We start from the raw sequence: 16,623 nt of genomic DNA on the forward strand, positions 1-16,623 counted from the left end.
ATTTATAAAATGTTCAGCTTTTCTGTCACTTATTTACTATGCTTTGTCAGCATCACTTTGGCTTGTACTCTTGCTGCGTGGTCCTGTCACAACAGAGACTCATTTCAAACGATCATCATTAACACATGTCACCTGAAGCAATGTGTGCTTTTCACTTAGTCAGGGAATTTTTTTGTGAATAACATTTCGCCATATTGACGTGAGGGAAAACGCGGAAAAGGCACCTTTGAAAAGATTCAATTAGCAGATACGGCATTGTGACGACACTCCGACTTAGTAAATTGACAAATCTCCTCTCCTCTCCTTGCCTTTGTTTGTGTGTGTGTGTGCTGCAGGTGACCGGGCGGAGGGTGTTGAAGGGAAGCCGGAGCCCTCCATGGTCTCACAGAGTCCCCACCCCCTCCAGAAGAGCTCCCTACTGGAGGAGAGGCTGAAGAAACTGTCCCTGGAAAGCGCGGGGACGACGACGACGACGACAACTTCGACGTCGGCAACAGACTCGGACTCTGGCTCTGATCCCTTCACTGTGAGCCCTGACCCCACACCAATAGCAGCCACCCCGACCCTGTGCATGGTCAACGGTGTCTGAACACCCCCACACCCCCACCAAGAGGTCAAAAGGACTTCGCCTCACCTCACTTCACCCCCCACTACCACAGCCCATGACCCAACACCAACACCAGTTCCACTGCCCCCGTGTATGCTGATCAAGGTCTGAAGGGAGCACCCCACCCCCAAAATGAGAGTCCAGAGGAGCTCACCTCACCTCAGCTCACATCACCTCCCATTCGTTGTTCAACACTACCAACACCCCCCCCCCCCCAACCCATCTGTCCCTGTGTGTGGTGAACAGGGTCTGAGAGAACCCCCAACCCCCCACACCAAAAACAGAGAAGGCCTCTCGACCCCAACCTCCCCTTCCTCTGCCCAACACTACCCCCACCCCCCAAAACCAAGACTTCAAAAGGACGTCACTCTCCGACCTCATCTATACTCTCCTGCCCAACACTGCCATACCCTGTTACCCAACACCAGCCCAATCTCTGGATGTGCTAAAATCAAGAGGACCATCATGTCACCTGCCCACCACTGCCCAAACACTACCACACCACCCCCATGTCCCCGCACCAGCCCCTCCTGTGTGTGCGCTGAAGGAATTTTGTGAGCACACCTTTGTCACCCCCAACACTTCCATTCTACACCCCCCTTGAACAAAAGGACAAGATCATAGACATATACAGTACACTACATGGATGCCACATTGATTATATCAGGGTATACGGCGCCACCATCTTGGTACAGTAGCCACGAATGGGTGCCATCTCTTCAGCAGTGAATGGTTGATGAGACCTTCTAAAAGGAGCACTGTGGTAGTCCACATTAGTTGTGTTATTCACTGTCACAAAAAGTGTTCCCTCAGAAAGTACTGTTCTAGTATTGCCGTCCTTTTAGCGCATTGTTTTGGCAGCACTGTCAACCAATGCAGCAGCATCCGTGTAATAAATGTCTATGGACAAGAGAAGCTTCCTCCTCCAAAACAAATAAGAAGGTGAACAAGACCTCCAGAAGATCTTGCTCTGCACCCCCACCCCACCCCACCCCACCTAGAGGGTGAGAGGACCTCACCACACCTCCATCCCCTCCATCCTCTGACCCCACATCCATGTCACACATGTGTCTATAGTCAGGGTGCGAAGAAAACCAAGAAGGGGGATATGTTTCAGAATTTAAGCAATATCAATGAACTTACATTAAACTGTAATCAAAATCATGACAAAAAAGTGCCAATATCAAAACCAGAAGAGGGGATAATCCCCCGCATCACCCCATACAAATCGCATATCTATAATCGCTGTCTATAGTGAACAACAGAACCTCAACCCCTCCCCTCCCCCTCCCCTCCTCACATCCTGCCCAGCACTACCCAGCCATGTGCCATAGATGATCTTTGTGTTGTGCTCGTCCCCCTGTCCCCCTGTGTGAGGTGGGACTGTGACTGTGTGACTGTTAGCCTGTCCCTCTCTGTACGTAGTAGCTCTGAAGTGTTCTGCCTCTATGATGGTTGGAAGATGACGCGCACGGCACGAATGCCAATGGACAGTATTAAAGACTTGCTGATGTGACAAAACGTGCAAGGAAGGACGGATGTGTGACATCCAGGATATGATATAACACACACACACACACACACACACACACACACACACACGCACGCACGCACGCACGCGCGCGCGCGCGCACACGCACACACGCACACACCTGAAGCTGAATTGGTGGTCTTGTCTGAATGAGGAATCTTTTTGTTTTTTAAATACCTTCTTCACCTACCATATGAAAAACCAAAAACGTTTGGTTGAATCTGAATTGTTTATACATTTTTGTGTATTGTTCTGAAGCTTGACTTTATGTGCAACGTGATTGATGTATGGTGAAAGAGAGAAGGAAAGAAAGAAAAACAAAACTGACAACCTTTTCCGACCGTAGCGCCCCAGTATTTTTCATACTACTTAGTATTATTAATTTGCCTATCCTCCTCTGTAGTTTCGAGGTTTGTAAAAACACATATCTATATATTTATATTCAATGTTTTGGAATGTTTTTTGTTTGTTGAGAACCATGTGTTTCGCCACCAAAGGAGTATTCCAACGAGCTGGTTCAGTAGTAAACCAGGTCAAGTTAACCTCGAGTTAGTGGGTAAATCATCTAATAGAAGAGCCTGGAGTCCTCATTTTCTTTAATAAATGACATTGCGGGCTATCTATTATTAGGTTTTCCTCACTTCTAGTGGGTTAACTTCGCCAGGCGTATCACTTAATCATGTTCTTGGAATCCACATCCATGTGCTTTTTGTGTCACCAGAACAGAGTCAAAAATAGTCTGTTTTGTCCAAATAATAAACACATATTTGCACCAGTCAGTGGCCTGCTGTCCTGCTGAAGATCTTATTTGCCCTCCAGACGCCGACGGCAGCCAAAACACGGCAGCCATTTGCCAGAGCCGTGAATCCCCCCACTGTGTCCTGAGCTGTAAATAACCACCACACACACACACACACACACACAGGTGTACTTAACTTGCACGAGTTGTGGAAAAACACACGGCCACACACACACACACACACACACACACACACACACACACACACACACACACACACACACACACACACACACACACACACACACACACACACACACACACACACACACACAGAGTGCCGTCCTTTGTGGTCAAACGTGCCAAATGTCAGCTGTCTCCTAATCAAAAACACAGCCTGCCATCCACACACAGTATCTCTCCCTCTCTCTCTGTCACACACTCCCCCCCCCTTCCCTTATCTAATTACAGCTGGACCCTATCCCGTCCTGTGACGTCCTCTCTCCTCATGCTGCTCCAGCGAAACGCCTTCTCGGGGCTGAGCGACCATAACTATTTACCACTTTAGCCCCCTTCCTTGCCTTGCCTTTCCCTGACCAGCTCAGTTGCCTGCGTCTCGTCCCGTGACCCTAGTCAGTGCACTTCTGCATTCTGATGCAATGGAAGGCTAGGCATGCAAGCACATGGGGCCAGCTGTTTACATGTAAACATACAAACATGCCTGGATGGGTATGGGCGGGTAGGAGAACAGAGACTGATGGTAGAGGGAAATCCGAGGCTTTTTGGTAGGTATACAGTGTAATTATCCTGTGTATTTGCTGTGGATAGAGATTAAGTGGTTAAATCATGCAAGTACCAACAAATGTCTACCGTGAGCAAGTGTCTAGTCAAGCCTACCTTTAACCTACACTGGGATTTTATGCCAACTTGGATGACGCACCCCAGTCACATACATTGAAATGCATGATTCACATGTAGGCGGCCTATTCATTATAGCCTCACATGGTAATTAAGCTGTCAGAATAAGTTACACAGACATACAATAGTTGATGATGAGCGGCTTACCTCTTAAACCACGGATGAAGAGGATGCCTCAAATTTCCAATGTTCTCTGGTGGCTTTCGGTGCTTGTCTACAGTACTTTTGGAAAACCAAGTCAAGAAACTGCAGCAAATACAGTAGGGCCAGGGATGGATTCCCATGATTCCTTGCCCCTCTGGACCAGACAACAAGAAAGGGCCCCCTCCATGGGTGTTGCTACTAGTCGATGAAAAAGATTTTAGGGTTTCAGGCCAGATGGTAGAGAGTCCTGCACCTGTTCGTCCCCCTCGGGGCGCCAAACTGCAACCTCGTCAACTACATTGGTTCGGAAATGGGAGGCACAACACGATAGCCTACCGCTGGACTAAAGGACCAGTCCCTAACTGCATCGACACTGTATGAGGCTTTTCGGGAAGGAGGTTTACTAACGTTCCACGCCAACTCTGCTAGTTAGCCCTCGTTACGCCTGCAGTGTAGGGGCCTCCTGATTGGCCAAAACTCAAAAATTGCAGAATTGTGACAAGATGCAATATTGAAAAATTAATCTGTAATGCAGAGTACAGTTTTAAATCCTGTTAATACTCCTCTCCACAGCTGGCAGACACGTTATCCTTAATTCCTATTTTGAAATTATGACACTGTCTATGTAATTCCGTCAAGAAATTTGTCTCCACAGGGGCCCACAACGACCTGTAGCCTAGGGCCACCCGCCCCGGGCCTTCTTACTTAATTGAGGCCTTAGTATGTCCCCTGAAAAAATGTGAAAATATATAGTTGTTTAGAAATGTGATGGTGAACGGAATATGAAAAAGGACATGCAGCATAGAGGGCCTCAGGGTTTCAGGGCCTCCTTGACTCTTGGGCCCCTGGGCCAGGGCCCGGTTGGCCCATGCAGTAATTTGTCTTTGAGTCAGCCTACCTACTGCTGCAGCACAGCACATCTCAAATATATAACTGGCCATGGACTTTGTCACCAGCGGCTATACTCTGCCACCTGGCGGCATACAAATGCAAGTAACTTCTCAACTGATGAAGCAACAGCATTTTGCACCTGCGCAATGAGTTAGCATGCGCTGCCCACTTCCAACGTATATGTTGGGCCTGCGTGACGGCGAGAGAGCACCGTATCAGATTTTCTGAGGTAGAACTAGTTGTCGCAATGTTACACTGTAATTTCTACCATTAACCATTGTATCATGCATTGCATTCAGCTTAATACAATGTTCCGTCTCAGCGCTGCTATGGTCAAGGTCGAGACAATGCGAGCTACAATGTTTCAAGCAGAATGGTTTCGGAGTAGCCAATGGTGGAATGCGAGTTGTGAAGTTGAAGTTGAGTAATATGTTACATTGTAACTGAACTACTCATTAACCAGTCACCGATTTTCTTCTGGCAACTGGACTTTATTCTAAGGCCTAACCACTAACGGAAGCAGGTGATTTAGGAATTGGCAAACTTCCAGTTATTCACAAGTTATTTTTTTAAGACAGAAATATAGACACGCCATTACAGGTATTGAATATGACGTCGTTACTTCTTATTATGCTATGGATTTCTTTGCCATTCGCTCGTGCATCAGAGTCTGCTTCCTACGTCGCCGCTGTGTACGAGCACCTGGTGGTGCTGAATCCGAACCCTGGCGCCACTATTACCAGGCGCGAGGTACTGGAGCACATGCAGAAGAATCTGGAAGTATTTGAGGAGCAAGCTGCACGAGCAGCCCAGCAGGTACAGTGGGCCCACGGGTGTTGCTAGAAGAATGTCTAGTCTGTTCTTGGACTGAGATTCTACACTACATTATTTAGACACATTTTATAACGACACCATCAACAATAACAACATAATAATTCTGATTAACAATCAATCAATCAATAACCAATACATGCTATTGGTCATGTATGTGTGTGTGTGTGTGTGTGTGTTTTAACAGGGTGCACAGATCTTAGTGTTTCCAGAAGATGCAATCCAAGGCTTCAACTTCACCCGATCATCCATAAGACCTTACCTGGAAGAGGTGCCAGACCCTGCAGCAGTGGCATGGAATCCCTGCTCTGAACCAGCTCGCTTCCGTGACACAGAGGTAGCGATAGACAAGGCTGACTGTTCATCATAGCCCTATGTTGTTGTCAGTTGGTGGGGCCAAAAGTCTGTATTAAGGGAAATCTGAAAAATAGGCCTATTACGGTATGCAAAGGGGTGACACACAGATCACCCATGGCTCAAGAAGAGAGGTCTTTAGAGGTCTGTATATCAGATCTTGTGTATTTCTGGGGCACTGTCTGTGACATCACTCACTACCATATGACCCTATGTCATGTTCTTACAGTACTCTGCCACAGATGTTGTGTTTTTTTATTGCGATTTTCTGTGACACCACTGCCAAAGAGGGTAGAGTAAAAAAGAGGATTCAAACCCCGGCCACCCAATGCAAAAGAGTGTGCTCAAGTTGGGTCTCATAAGGGGGTGTTGTCCCCTCCTTCTTCTCTTTTTGAGGTGTTCGCACAATAAATGCTCTACCACCATCTACAGTGCTAAGGGGACTCCATTTATTCTCAAGCTCAGGATTCCGAAGGTCTCCTAAAGGGGCATTCACCCGACATAAAGTGGATACTGGAAAAGAACTAGAATGACATATCTGTCTATAAGATCTCTATAAGTCATCCTGTGTAATGTTCTTTCCCCCATGTCACTGTCTTCCTCAGGTGCTTCAGCGCCTCAGCTGCATGGCCCAGAAGAATCGCCTCTACCTGGTGGCCAACATGGCCGGCCTTCAGCTGTGTGACGCAATCACGGACGACCGCTGCCCGCCAGATGGCCGCTACCAGGTAGGTTTAGATCTGAACCATAGGGCTAGTCTGCGCAGTGCACATAAGACATATCTAACCAGAATGCATTGTGATTGCACAATGTACAGCCATCCAAGGGACTGAAGATTAAAAAAAGGGGGGAAAGAGGCGACATGCAACAGGAAAAGACAAGAGAAAGAAGTTTGAATCAAACCCCCAATCTGAGGGTCGAGGGAAAGACCCTGTCTGGATTGTGTCACAACCACTGGCTCGTTAGTGGCTGTAACATGAAGGGAGACCACACCGATTTGTACATTTTAACCAAAAGAATCTTTATTTACAAAGTGTATCAGTTATCAGTAATGTGAATTAACCAAAGAGTGTATCAGTAAATGAGTGTTGTCCAAAAGGGTGCAAGTGTGGTGCAAATCCCGGCCGTCGTTGATGTGACCATACGGTCACCAAACGAATGTGCCTGTGGGATGAGAGAGAGAGAGAGAGAATGCTGATGGGAGGCCTTTAATAGGCCACCCAATCAGCAGCCCTCTGAGATGAACAGCTCCAGTTAGGCACAGCTCCACCTGCAGGTCGGAGGACCAAAGCGCCCCAAACACCAACCGGCAGAGCCGGGCATGACATCCCCCCCTTAAAAACAGAGACCCGTGTTAACTGGGTCTCTGAAGCACCATCAAAAAATAGAAAACAAAAAACTACAGTAGCCCCGTTTAGTCCACTGGCGCACCTCCCCTCCACCCCAGACCAACCAAACCCAAACCCTCACCACCCTCCTTCCCTTCTGCTCTTCTCTGCACCCAGCAAATCCTGGTACCCGGACAGCAAACTTTAAGGGAAACAGAAAAAAGAAAACAGAAAAAAAAGGTTAGGAGCGAGTGAAGGTCATTAGGCCCCCTGGTCCAGAGCCCGAGATAGCGCATCGGCCATAACATTTTCCACCCCCCGGATGTGGCGAATGAGTAGGTGGAATGGCTGCAAAAACAGTGCCCAGCGTAGCAGCCGCTGGTTGGTGGATCCTTTAAAGGACTGGAGAAATGTGAGGGGGTTGTGGTCAGAGTAGACCACAATTGGATGGAGACCCCCTCCCACATAGACTTCAAAGTGTTGCAATGCCCAAATCAATGCTAAAGCTTCCTTTTCGATCACAGAGTAATTGAATTGGTATTTGTTAAACTTTTTTGAAAAATAGCAAACCGGCCTGGCTACATCACCCTCATCAGCCTGCAGGAGGACCGCACCTGCTCCCACCTGGCTTGCATCCACCTGCAGCTGGAAAGGCTGATCCAGTTTGGGTGCAGCCAGGACCGGAGCTGACGTTAACAAAAGCTTTGCATTCTGGAACGCCTGCTGACACTCCTCCGACCAAATGAATTTGGCGCCACCCTTCAACAAATTGGTCAGAGGAGAGACAACAGTTGAAAAATTGCAGCAAAAATTGCGGTAGTACCCGATCATACCCAAAAAGCGCATAAGCTCTTTCTTCGTCGCCGGTGCAGGGAAATTATCAATAGCTGCCACCTTTGCGTTAACGGGCCGCACCATCCCCTGGCCGACTACTTTACCCAAATAGACGACGGTGGCACGCGCAAACTCGCATTTTGCTAAATTTACTGTGAGGTTTGCTGCCACCAACCTCTGGAAAAGCGCTCGAATGCGAGCCAGATGTTCGTCCCAACTGTCCGAATGACAAACGGCATCGTCCAGATAAACCGCGCACCCCTGCAGCCCCCCAACGACCCTATTCATGAGCCGTTGGAAGGTTGCAGGGGCATTCCGCAAACCGAAGCTCATTCGAGTATACGAGTACAACCCGGAAGAGGTAATGAACGCAGATATCTCCTGCGCTCTCTGCGTCAAAGGCACTTGATAGTAACCCTTCAATAAATCAAATTTGCTGACGTAACGAGCACTCCCAACCTGGTCCACACAGTCCTCGATACGTGGCAATGGAAAAGAATCTGGTCTTGTCACGGCATTTACTTTCCTATAATCCGTGCAGAATCTATAGGTGTTGTCTGACTTTTTCACCAGTAGACATGGCGATGCCCAACTGGAGTAAGATGGCTTGGCGAGACCATGATCAAGCAGATACTGTACACTGTCCTCCATACTCTTCTGCTTATCTGGAGCGACTCGATAAAATCTTTGTCGTATTGGGCGGGCACCCTGTGTGTCAATGTCATGTTCAATTAGTGTGGTACAGGTTGGAGTGTCAGAAAACAAAGGCAAAAACTCAAAAATTAAATCCGACAACTGTTTACGCTGTACCCCACTTAAATGACCCAGGAGACTATCTAGCTCCTTTAACTGCTGAGTATTATCCAAGCGCCCATGTAACACTGAATCGTCAGGTGCGCGCACTTCATCCGAAGCTGCCACCTCCGGCCAGTTGAGCGGTTCCCCAACCCCAACGGCTAGACCCACTGGACTCGCAGCAATCCCACCCGCCTTTTCGGAACCTGCAGAATGGTAAGGCTTAAGCAAATTCACATGACACAGTTGCTGTGATCGTTTACGATCAGGAGTTGACAGTAGATAATTGAGATCTGACACTTGGCTCATAACAGTAAATGGACCAGAGTATTTCGCTGTAAATGGTGACCCCGGAATGGGCAGCAAAGCTAAAACTTGATCACCCGGATTGAAAACTCTGATCTTCGCTTTACGGTCATAACGCAGCTTCATTTTCACCTGAGCTTTAGTCAAATGCTCTGTTGCCTCTTTCCATGCAAGCAACAGCCTACGACGAAAACCATCTACATACTCAGTGAAACTGGCGGGAGTGTTGTGCAGATCCAGATTGTCATTTAAAACAGACAGTGAGGTTCTGACTTTGTGGCCAAAGACTAGATCATTCGGACTAAAACCAGTGCTTTCTTGGACTACACCACGTGCAGACAACAAGAGCCATGGCAACGCCTCCTCCCAATCCCTCCGCATCTCAACACAGTAAGCGCGCAAGAGAGACTTCAACGTGGCATGCCAGCGCTCCAATGCCCCCTGACTCTGTGCGTGATAAGCGCTGCTCAAATTGTGCTTCACCTGCATCGACTTCAACGCTGCAGCAAATGTTCTGGAGGTAAAGTTAGACCCTCTGTCGCTCTGAATTACCTTTGGAATGCCAAATACAGAAATGAATTGAGACAAACACTTCAATATTGATCTTGTGGTAATTGTTCTCAAGGCATACGCTGCTGGATAACGAGTGGCCTGGCACATAATGGTAAAGAGGTACACACAACCAGATTTCGAAGGGGGTAGTGGACCTACACAATCAATAATGAGATGCTCAAATGGTGTGCCAACAGACGGAATAGGTTGAAGTGGTGCAGGTTTAATGGGAGTACTCCGTTTCGCAACCTGGCAAACATGACATGCTTTGACAAATCTAGATACATGGCGTTTCATCCGTGGCCAGTAAAAATGTTCCAAAAGACGTCGGTAGGTTTTCTTAACTCCAAAATGCCCAGATTCTGCTCCATGGGCTGTTCTCAAAATCAAATCACGGTATTTGTCAGGTACCATCACTTGAATCACCTGACCTGCCACTTCAGGATCAACACCTGGCAACCACGTATGCAGCAAAACGCCATTCTGAATGAAGTAACCCATCGTTGGATCAGTAGAAGCTAAAGCAAAATATTTCTCAAAGCTCTGATCATTCTTTTGTGCCTCAATTAAATCTTGACATGATAGAGGTTCAGGCAGCTCAGGAACAAAAATAGGCGCAGACTTGGATACATCCGACGATTGCGCCTGCGCGCGAGACATGGCCCTAGTCACAGCGCAAGCAGTAAACACTTCTGGGAATTCTTGACAACACATGTCTGGCTCCTCTACAGATAGCGGTACAGGTGTAACAACTGGAGGCGGAGAAACTAAACACCCACCCAAATTGTTCCCCAGAATTACATGGATATCCTGCATAGGCAGCGACGGTCTCACAGCAATAGTTACCTCCCCATTCACAAATCCTGAACACAAGTGAATTTTGTGCAACGGTACAGAAAATGACTGCATGCCTATTCCTCTAATCAAAACACACTTCCCAGTGTCAGATGCTGTGGAAAATGGCAAAACTGCTCCAGAAATGAAACTCTCAGATGCCCCCGTGTCTCTTAAGATTTTAACTGGAACTTTTTGTGTCCCTCCAAACAATGACACCCAACCATCACTAATGAATGGAGCGAAATCAGACGCAGCTGACTCTGATTGCGTCTGCTCGTCTGCCACAGATGCGCAATCTTCAATCACTTGCTCACAATGAACTTCCAAACGAGGTAACGGGGTTAGATCAGAGACGCCAAAATCAACTGGATGCACAACAGAAACACACCCAGCTGCCTTGGCATTAGATTTACGGCCTTTCAACAGCGGGCAGTCCTTTTTCCAATGTCCCTCCTGCAAACAGTAATGACATTTATCCGTCGGACTTGGGCGAGATTTGCTACTTCCATTATAAAATTTAGGAACATTACTGGAATTGCCATAATTGGTACGATTTGAACCATGACCATAACGAGGAGGAGAACGTTGTGGAGGAGAACGAGCAGGATCATAACGCTGGTGGCTATTAGGCCTATACCGTGGAGGACTGCTGTAAGGCATACGTTTATGCGTTAACACAAAAGTATCAGCAAGCGAGGCTGCTTCCTCCACTGACTTTGCCTTTTGCTCATTAATGTAGGTTGCAATTCGATCTGGTACAATGTTCTTAAACTGCTCCAAAATCAACAAATCACGCAAGTCTTCGTAAGTTGAGACAGACTCAGAAGTAAGCCACCGGTTAAAATAAGTACTCAACTCTCTTGCCACTTCAGCATGAGTCTGATTATCACGTTTACGCCAGTTTCTGAAACGTTGTCTGTAAGCTTCTGGATTCAGTTCATAACATTTCAAGACCGCTTTTTTCACCTCAGCATACTTGTGCCTATCAACAGCTGTTAATGCCAAATATGCCTCTCGTGCGCGTCCTACTAGTACAGTTTGCAAAAGCACCGTTCTATCCTCTTCACTCCACTTTTTATCAGAGGCCATTTGTTCAAACAGCGAGAAAAACACGTCTGGATCACGTTCATCAAACTTTGGCACGTATTTTACCATGCTATCCATACTTGACCCGGACAGATTTCCACTAATCTTACCCTCTGACATTAGTTTCAAACGATCCTTTTCAATTTTAATTTTCTCAAGCTGTACTGTCAGGTCCATTTCACCTTTTTTCAAATCCATTTCTTTTTCAAATTTAAGTTTCTCCATATCTGCTTGCTGTTGCAACTCCCGTTCCAATTTGATTCTTTCCACATCCGCTCGCTGTTGCAATTCTCGTTCTAATTTAATTTTATCCAAATCTGCTTGCTGTTGCAATTCTCGTTCCAATTTAATTTTTTCCAGTTCAAAAAGACGCTCTTTCTCCCTATCCTGCAGTTCTAGTTCCTTCAGCTGTCTCTGCTGCTCAAAAGTAAGTACACCCATCTTTTCTGACTGCTCTGGCATACCTTTCACACGAGAGTCACCACCTTTTCCTGAAGGCAAAATGTCCTGCTCACACAAAAACTCGTGAATGGAGTCACGCAAGGCCCCCTTCTTACCAGTTTTAATGGCTGACGACAATTCCATGCCATACTTTTCTGCCAATTGCAACAATTGTTCCTTGTTTAGGGCAAACAACAACTTTTCAGATGGTGCTTCCACAAAAGCCTCCATTCTGCTCAATCCAGACAGTACCAACCTGGCTACTGTACCAAACCAAAAATGAAACTACTGAAAAAACAAACCAAAACCAGCTCTACTTCAGCTAGGCTCTCTCTCTCCCCAACCAATCCAACCAGGTCTCTAAAGCATTACAGTTATGTAAACACAGCAAACTAACCTCGGAGCATCCCCCTAAACATTTTCCCCCCACTAGACTAATCTATTTTCACACAGAGCCCGAGGACGAGGATCATTTACTCACCAATACCTGTGGAGACGTACCATCCCGACAAAGCCGATTCAGCCGTTTCTCCAAGGCGGTGCCCTCGCCCAGGCTCTGTGACAGCAGGAACCTAGAACCCGTACTAGATGGGGATAAAGGCAGCAGCTCCTCAGAGGTTGAATGCAATGCTACAAACTGCAATGAAACTAAACCAAGATGGCTGGAACAAACAAATCAATTGTTCACCTACACTTGCACGGTCCAACAAAAATCCAAAAGCACAAATCAGTAGATCCCCCAATTAACTAACTGATACAGGCCCCAACTGACTATCAGCAGTTCACAATTAGTAACTCAGCTCTACTCACCTTCCTACGCTCCAAAAGCCAGTAGAAGGAATACTTGTAGACAAATACACAATACCAAGAGCTCTACGCACCTTCCTACGCTGCCATAGCCAGTAGAAGGAATTACCATAGCCTAAAGTTACTACCAAAGATCGGATGAGCCCCCATATGTCACAACCACTGGCTCGTTAGTGGCTGTAACATGAAGGGAGACCACACCGATTTGTACATTTTAACCAAAAGAATCTTTATTTACAAAGTGTATCAGTTATCAGTAATGTGAATTAACCAAAGAGTGTATCAGTAAATGAGTGTTGTCCAAAAGGGTGCAAGTGTGGTGCAAATCCCGGCCGTCGTTGATGTGACCATACGGTCACCAAACGAATGTGCCTGTGGGATGAGAGAGAGAGAGAGAGAATGCTGATGGGAGGCCTTTAATAGGCCACCCAATCAGCAGCCCTCTGAGATGAACAGCTCCAGTTAGGCACAGCTCCACCTGCAGGTCGGAGGACCAAAGCGCCCCAAACACCAACCGGCAGAGCCGGGCATGACACTATGTTATTTGCCATTTTTAGGTAATAATAATTATAATAATATTTATTGTTTAAAGTGCAGTATCACCATGCAACATGGTCTCAAAACACTGTAAAACAAAAAATAAAATAAAAATAAACTAATTATACAAATAATAAAAGAAAGTGATGAGGAAAATAAAAATGATGGGGAAATTAACCAAAAGTTTGGTAATTTAAGTGAGCTTGATACAGAAAGAGTATTAGGGAAAAACGGACAAGCAAAAGAAAAGATATAGGAACCTAAGACAAAAAACAATAACAATAGACCAATGCATTTCATAAACTGCTATAATAGGATGAAAACAAAACTGGATTTGAAGATCCCAACAGAGCCTGCCTAATATTGAGGGGAAGATTGTTTCATAACGAGGGTGCACGGAAGGAAAAAGCCCTGTGGCCAGCTGACCTCGGGGATAGACAGTAGACCAGCATGCATGGACCGCGGAGACCGAGCTGGAATATAGGGTGTGAGAAGCTCAGACAAATTAGTGGGTGCTAGGCCGTGTCGGGCTTTGAACGTGAGCAGCAAGATTTTAAAGTCTGCTCTTACGTGAACAGGCAACCAGCTGAGGGAGGCTAAGATGGGTGAAATATGTTCAAATTTCTTGGTCCTCGTTATTACCCTTGCTGCAGCATTTTGCACTAGCTGAAGCCTGCTAGATGGAAGGCCAGAAAATAATGCATTGCAGCAGAGGCGCATCTTGTCACCAGGCTAGGCAGGCAGCCGCTTGTGGCCCCCAAGCCCCTGGATGGTGAATAACAGTGCACACTTTGCTACAGTAGTGGCACATTTCTTTAAAATGTTGGCTCCTTTGAAATTTCCCTTGGAGCCCCAGCTGAACCTAGAGTCGCCTCTGCATTGCAATAGTCGAATCTAGATCTAACAAATGCATGAATTAGTGTTTCGGCATCACGCAGACAACATAGGTCTGATGTTTGCAGTGTTGAATAGATGATAAAAGGCTGATCATGAAGGGCCCATGAAGAGCATACTATAACGCCCTATTGCACTTCCACCTCCCCACTAACACCCAACACATACACGCACACCTACTAACAATAGACAGACAACTCTTAGTTTCATTGCATGTGACAGCATAGTATTTCAAACAGACCAAATGAAACCCTTCTATATATCCTTGTGTCCTTGTGCCAGTTCAACACGGATGTGGCGTTCTCCTGGGACGGCGGCCTGGTGGCCCGCTACCGCAAGCAGAACCTCTATTTCGAGGCCGCCTTCGACACGCCCCCGCGCATGGAGCACGCCGTCTTCTCCACGCCCTTCGCCGGCCGCTTCGGCATGCTCACCTGCTTCGACATCCTGTTCCGGGAGCCCACCATGGGCCTGGTGGAGAAGCTGGGCGTGCGGCAGCTGGTCTACCCCACCGCCTGGATGAACCAGCTCCCCCTGCTGGCCGCCGTGCAGATCCAGCGCTCCTTCTCCTACGGGGCCGCGGTCACCGTGCTGGCTGCCAACGTGCGCGCGCCCGGGCTCGGCATGACGGGCAGTGGCATCTTCACCCCCTGGCACGAGGTGCACCAGCATGACATGGTGGGCGCGACGGGGCGCTTGCTGGTAAGCCGGGTGCCGGTGCTCGACCCCGCGATGCTCGCACGTGCCACTGGGAAGACTGGCGGCACTGGGAACACGGGGCTGGGCGTGGGCGCGGGCCTGGCATGGGCGCCTTTCTCAGGGAACCGCAAACGAGAGCCTGGCACGGATGACACTGTGCTGGTAGATGCCCAGGGCAGGCCTGCAGGCCGATGGCATCATTTGGAGGCCCGGGGTAGACCTCGAGGCACGGAATCCCAACACTGTTTGCCAGCCAATGAGGAGTGCGAGGATACTGGGGCATCCAAGAGTGAAGAAGAGGAGGAGCCCACAGTGTTCCATTCCATTATGATGTATGACAACTTCACTCTAGTGCACCTGCGGGACACGGAGGGCAATCTGTCAGTGTGCCAAGGCTCCCTCTGCTGCCACCTGTTGTACTGGAGATCAACTGCACCCAGCACAGAGCTCTACGCTCTGGGAGCCTTCCAGGGCCTTCACGTGGTCCACGGGACCTACTATCTGGAGGTGTGTGCCCTGGTGAAGTGTACCGGCTCAGACTTTGCCAGCTGTGGCGGAGAGACGGAACAGGCTCAGACGCGGATAGACTTCCGACTGGAGGGCAACTTTAGCACTCGCCATGTCTTTCCTGGAATACTGGGAAGTGGGATGGAATTAGACATCCCTGACGAGTACGGGAAGAGCTTGGATGACTCGCTTTACATGAGCAGGTCAGGAATGACCAGCGGGTTGGTGACAGCTACCCTCTACAGCAGGGTCTATGACAAAGACAATGCTTAAAGGGGTATGCCACTATTTTGGGGCTTAATGTAGTTTGTTGGCCAGGGTTTATAAAGGTGGTAAACTGTCTTATTTTTCATGTTAGGCCTTGACTTGCTTTAAGACCAGTTAAAAGGAGTATGTAGCCAAGCTTAGCTAGTGAAAATCAGTGGATCAGTGTAGCATGTGTGATCCATTGACACACACTCGCTTAGATACTTACTCCCTCCTTAAAACAAGACATAGTGGCATACCCCTTTAAGAATTAAATAGTTCCGTCGAGTTTCCATTGAACTTTCATTTAATTCTGAATTGTGAAGTATTTACATTATGTTTTTCAAAGCGGAATTGAGCTTTATTCAGAATTAAATTGGGTTCATTCTGAATTAAATGTCTCATGTAAACGAGGCCATTACCAATGACCTTTGAATTGCGCTTTTGCAAGATGTTGACTAAATCTACGATCATCAATGGCGTCGAGCCTTGCACCACAAGCAACAGCAAAGTATTTGTCAAAGGACTGATATTGAGATCAAGCCATAGTGTAGCTCTGAGCACATGTTTACAAGACCTTGCAGGTGAATACAGACATTTCCAGAGGACATGATGTAAGGACCTTTGACTTGGCATAATGTAAATGGCTAAATTGTTAGAAACGATGTGAAATATTGTATCCCTGAACAAGAGATGTGTCATAAAAAATAGCTGATGTTGCGGTGTACAGACATCGGCA

At 47.3% G+C, this 16,623-nt stretch overlaps 2 protein-coding genes across 2 annotated transcripts in view; both read left to right on the forward strand.

Annotated features, from left to right (window-relative positions):
* sh3bp5a (SH3-domain binding protein 5a (BTK-associated)) overlaps positions 1–2,219 on the forward strand; it is a 30,258-nt gene extending 28,039 nt beyond the window's left edge. Inside the window, exon 9 of the mRNA XM_063185631.1 lies at positions 336–2,219. Within this exon, the coding sequence (XP_063041701.1) occupies positions 336–589 (254 nt within the window). The 3' untranslated portion in view covers positions 590–2,219. The remainder of the gene's footprint in view (positions 1–335) is intronic.
* A 941-nt stretch (positions 2,220–3,160) lies between these two features.
* btd (biotinidase) lies at positions 3,161–16,527 on the forward strand. The gene is made up of 4 exons (XM_063185630.1): positions 3,161–5,646; positions 5,849–5,998; positions 6,621–6,743; positions 14,715–16,527. Exons 1-4 carry the CDS (start codon positions 5,440–5,442, stop codon positions 15,909–15,911), a joined length of 1,677 nt encoding a protein of 558 aa, XP_063041700.1. The 5' UTR covers positions 3,161–5,439; the 3' UTR covers positions 15,912–16,527.
* Positions 16,528–16,623: the final 96 nt, after the last annotated feature.

The sequence above is a fragment of the Engraulis encrasicolus genome, chromosome 20 (assembly GCF_034702125.1).
Source record: "Engraulis encrasicolus isolate BLACKSEA-1 chromosome 20, IST_EnEncr_1.0, whole genome shotgun sequence".
Lineage (NCBI taxonomy): Eukaryota > Metazoa > Chordata > Actinopteri > Clupeiformes > Engraulidae > Engraulis > Engraulis encrasicolus.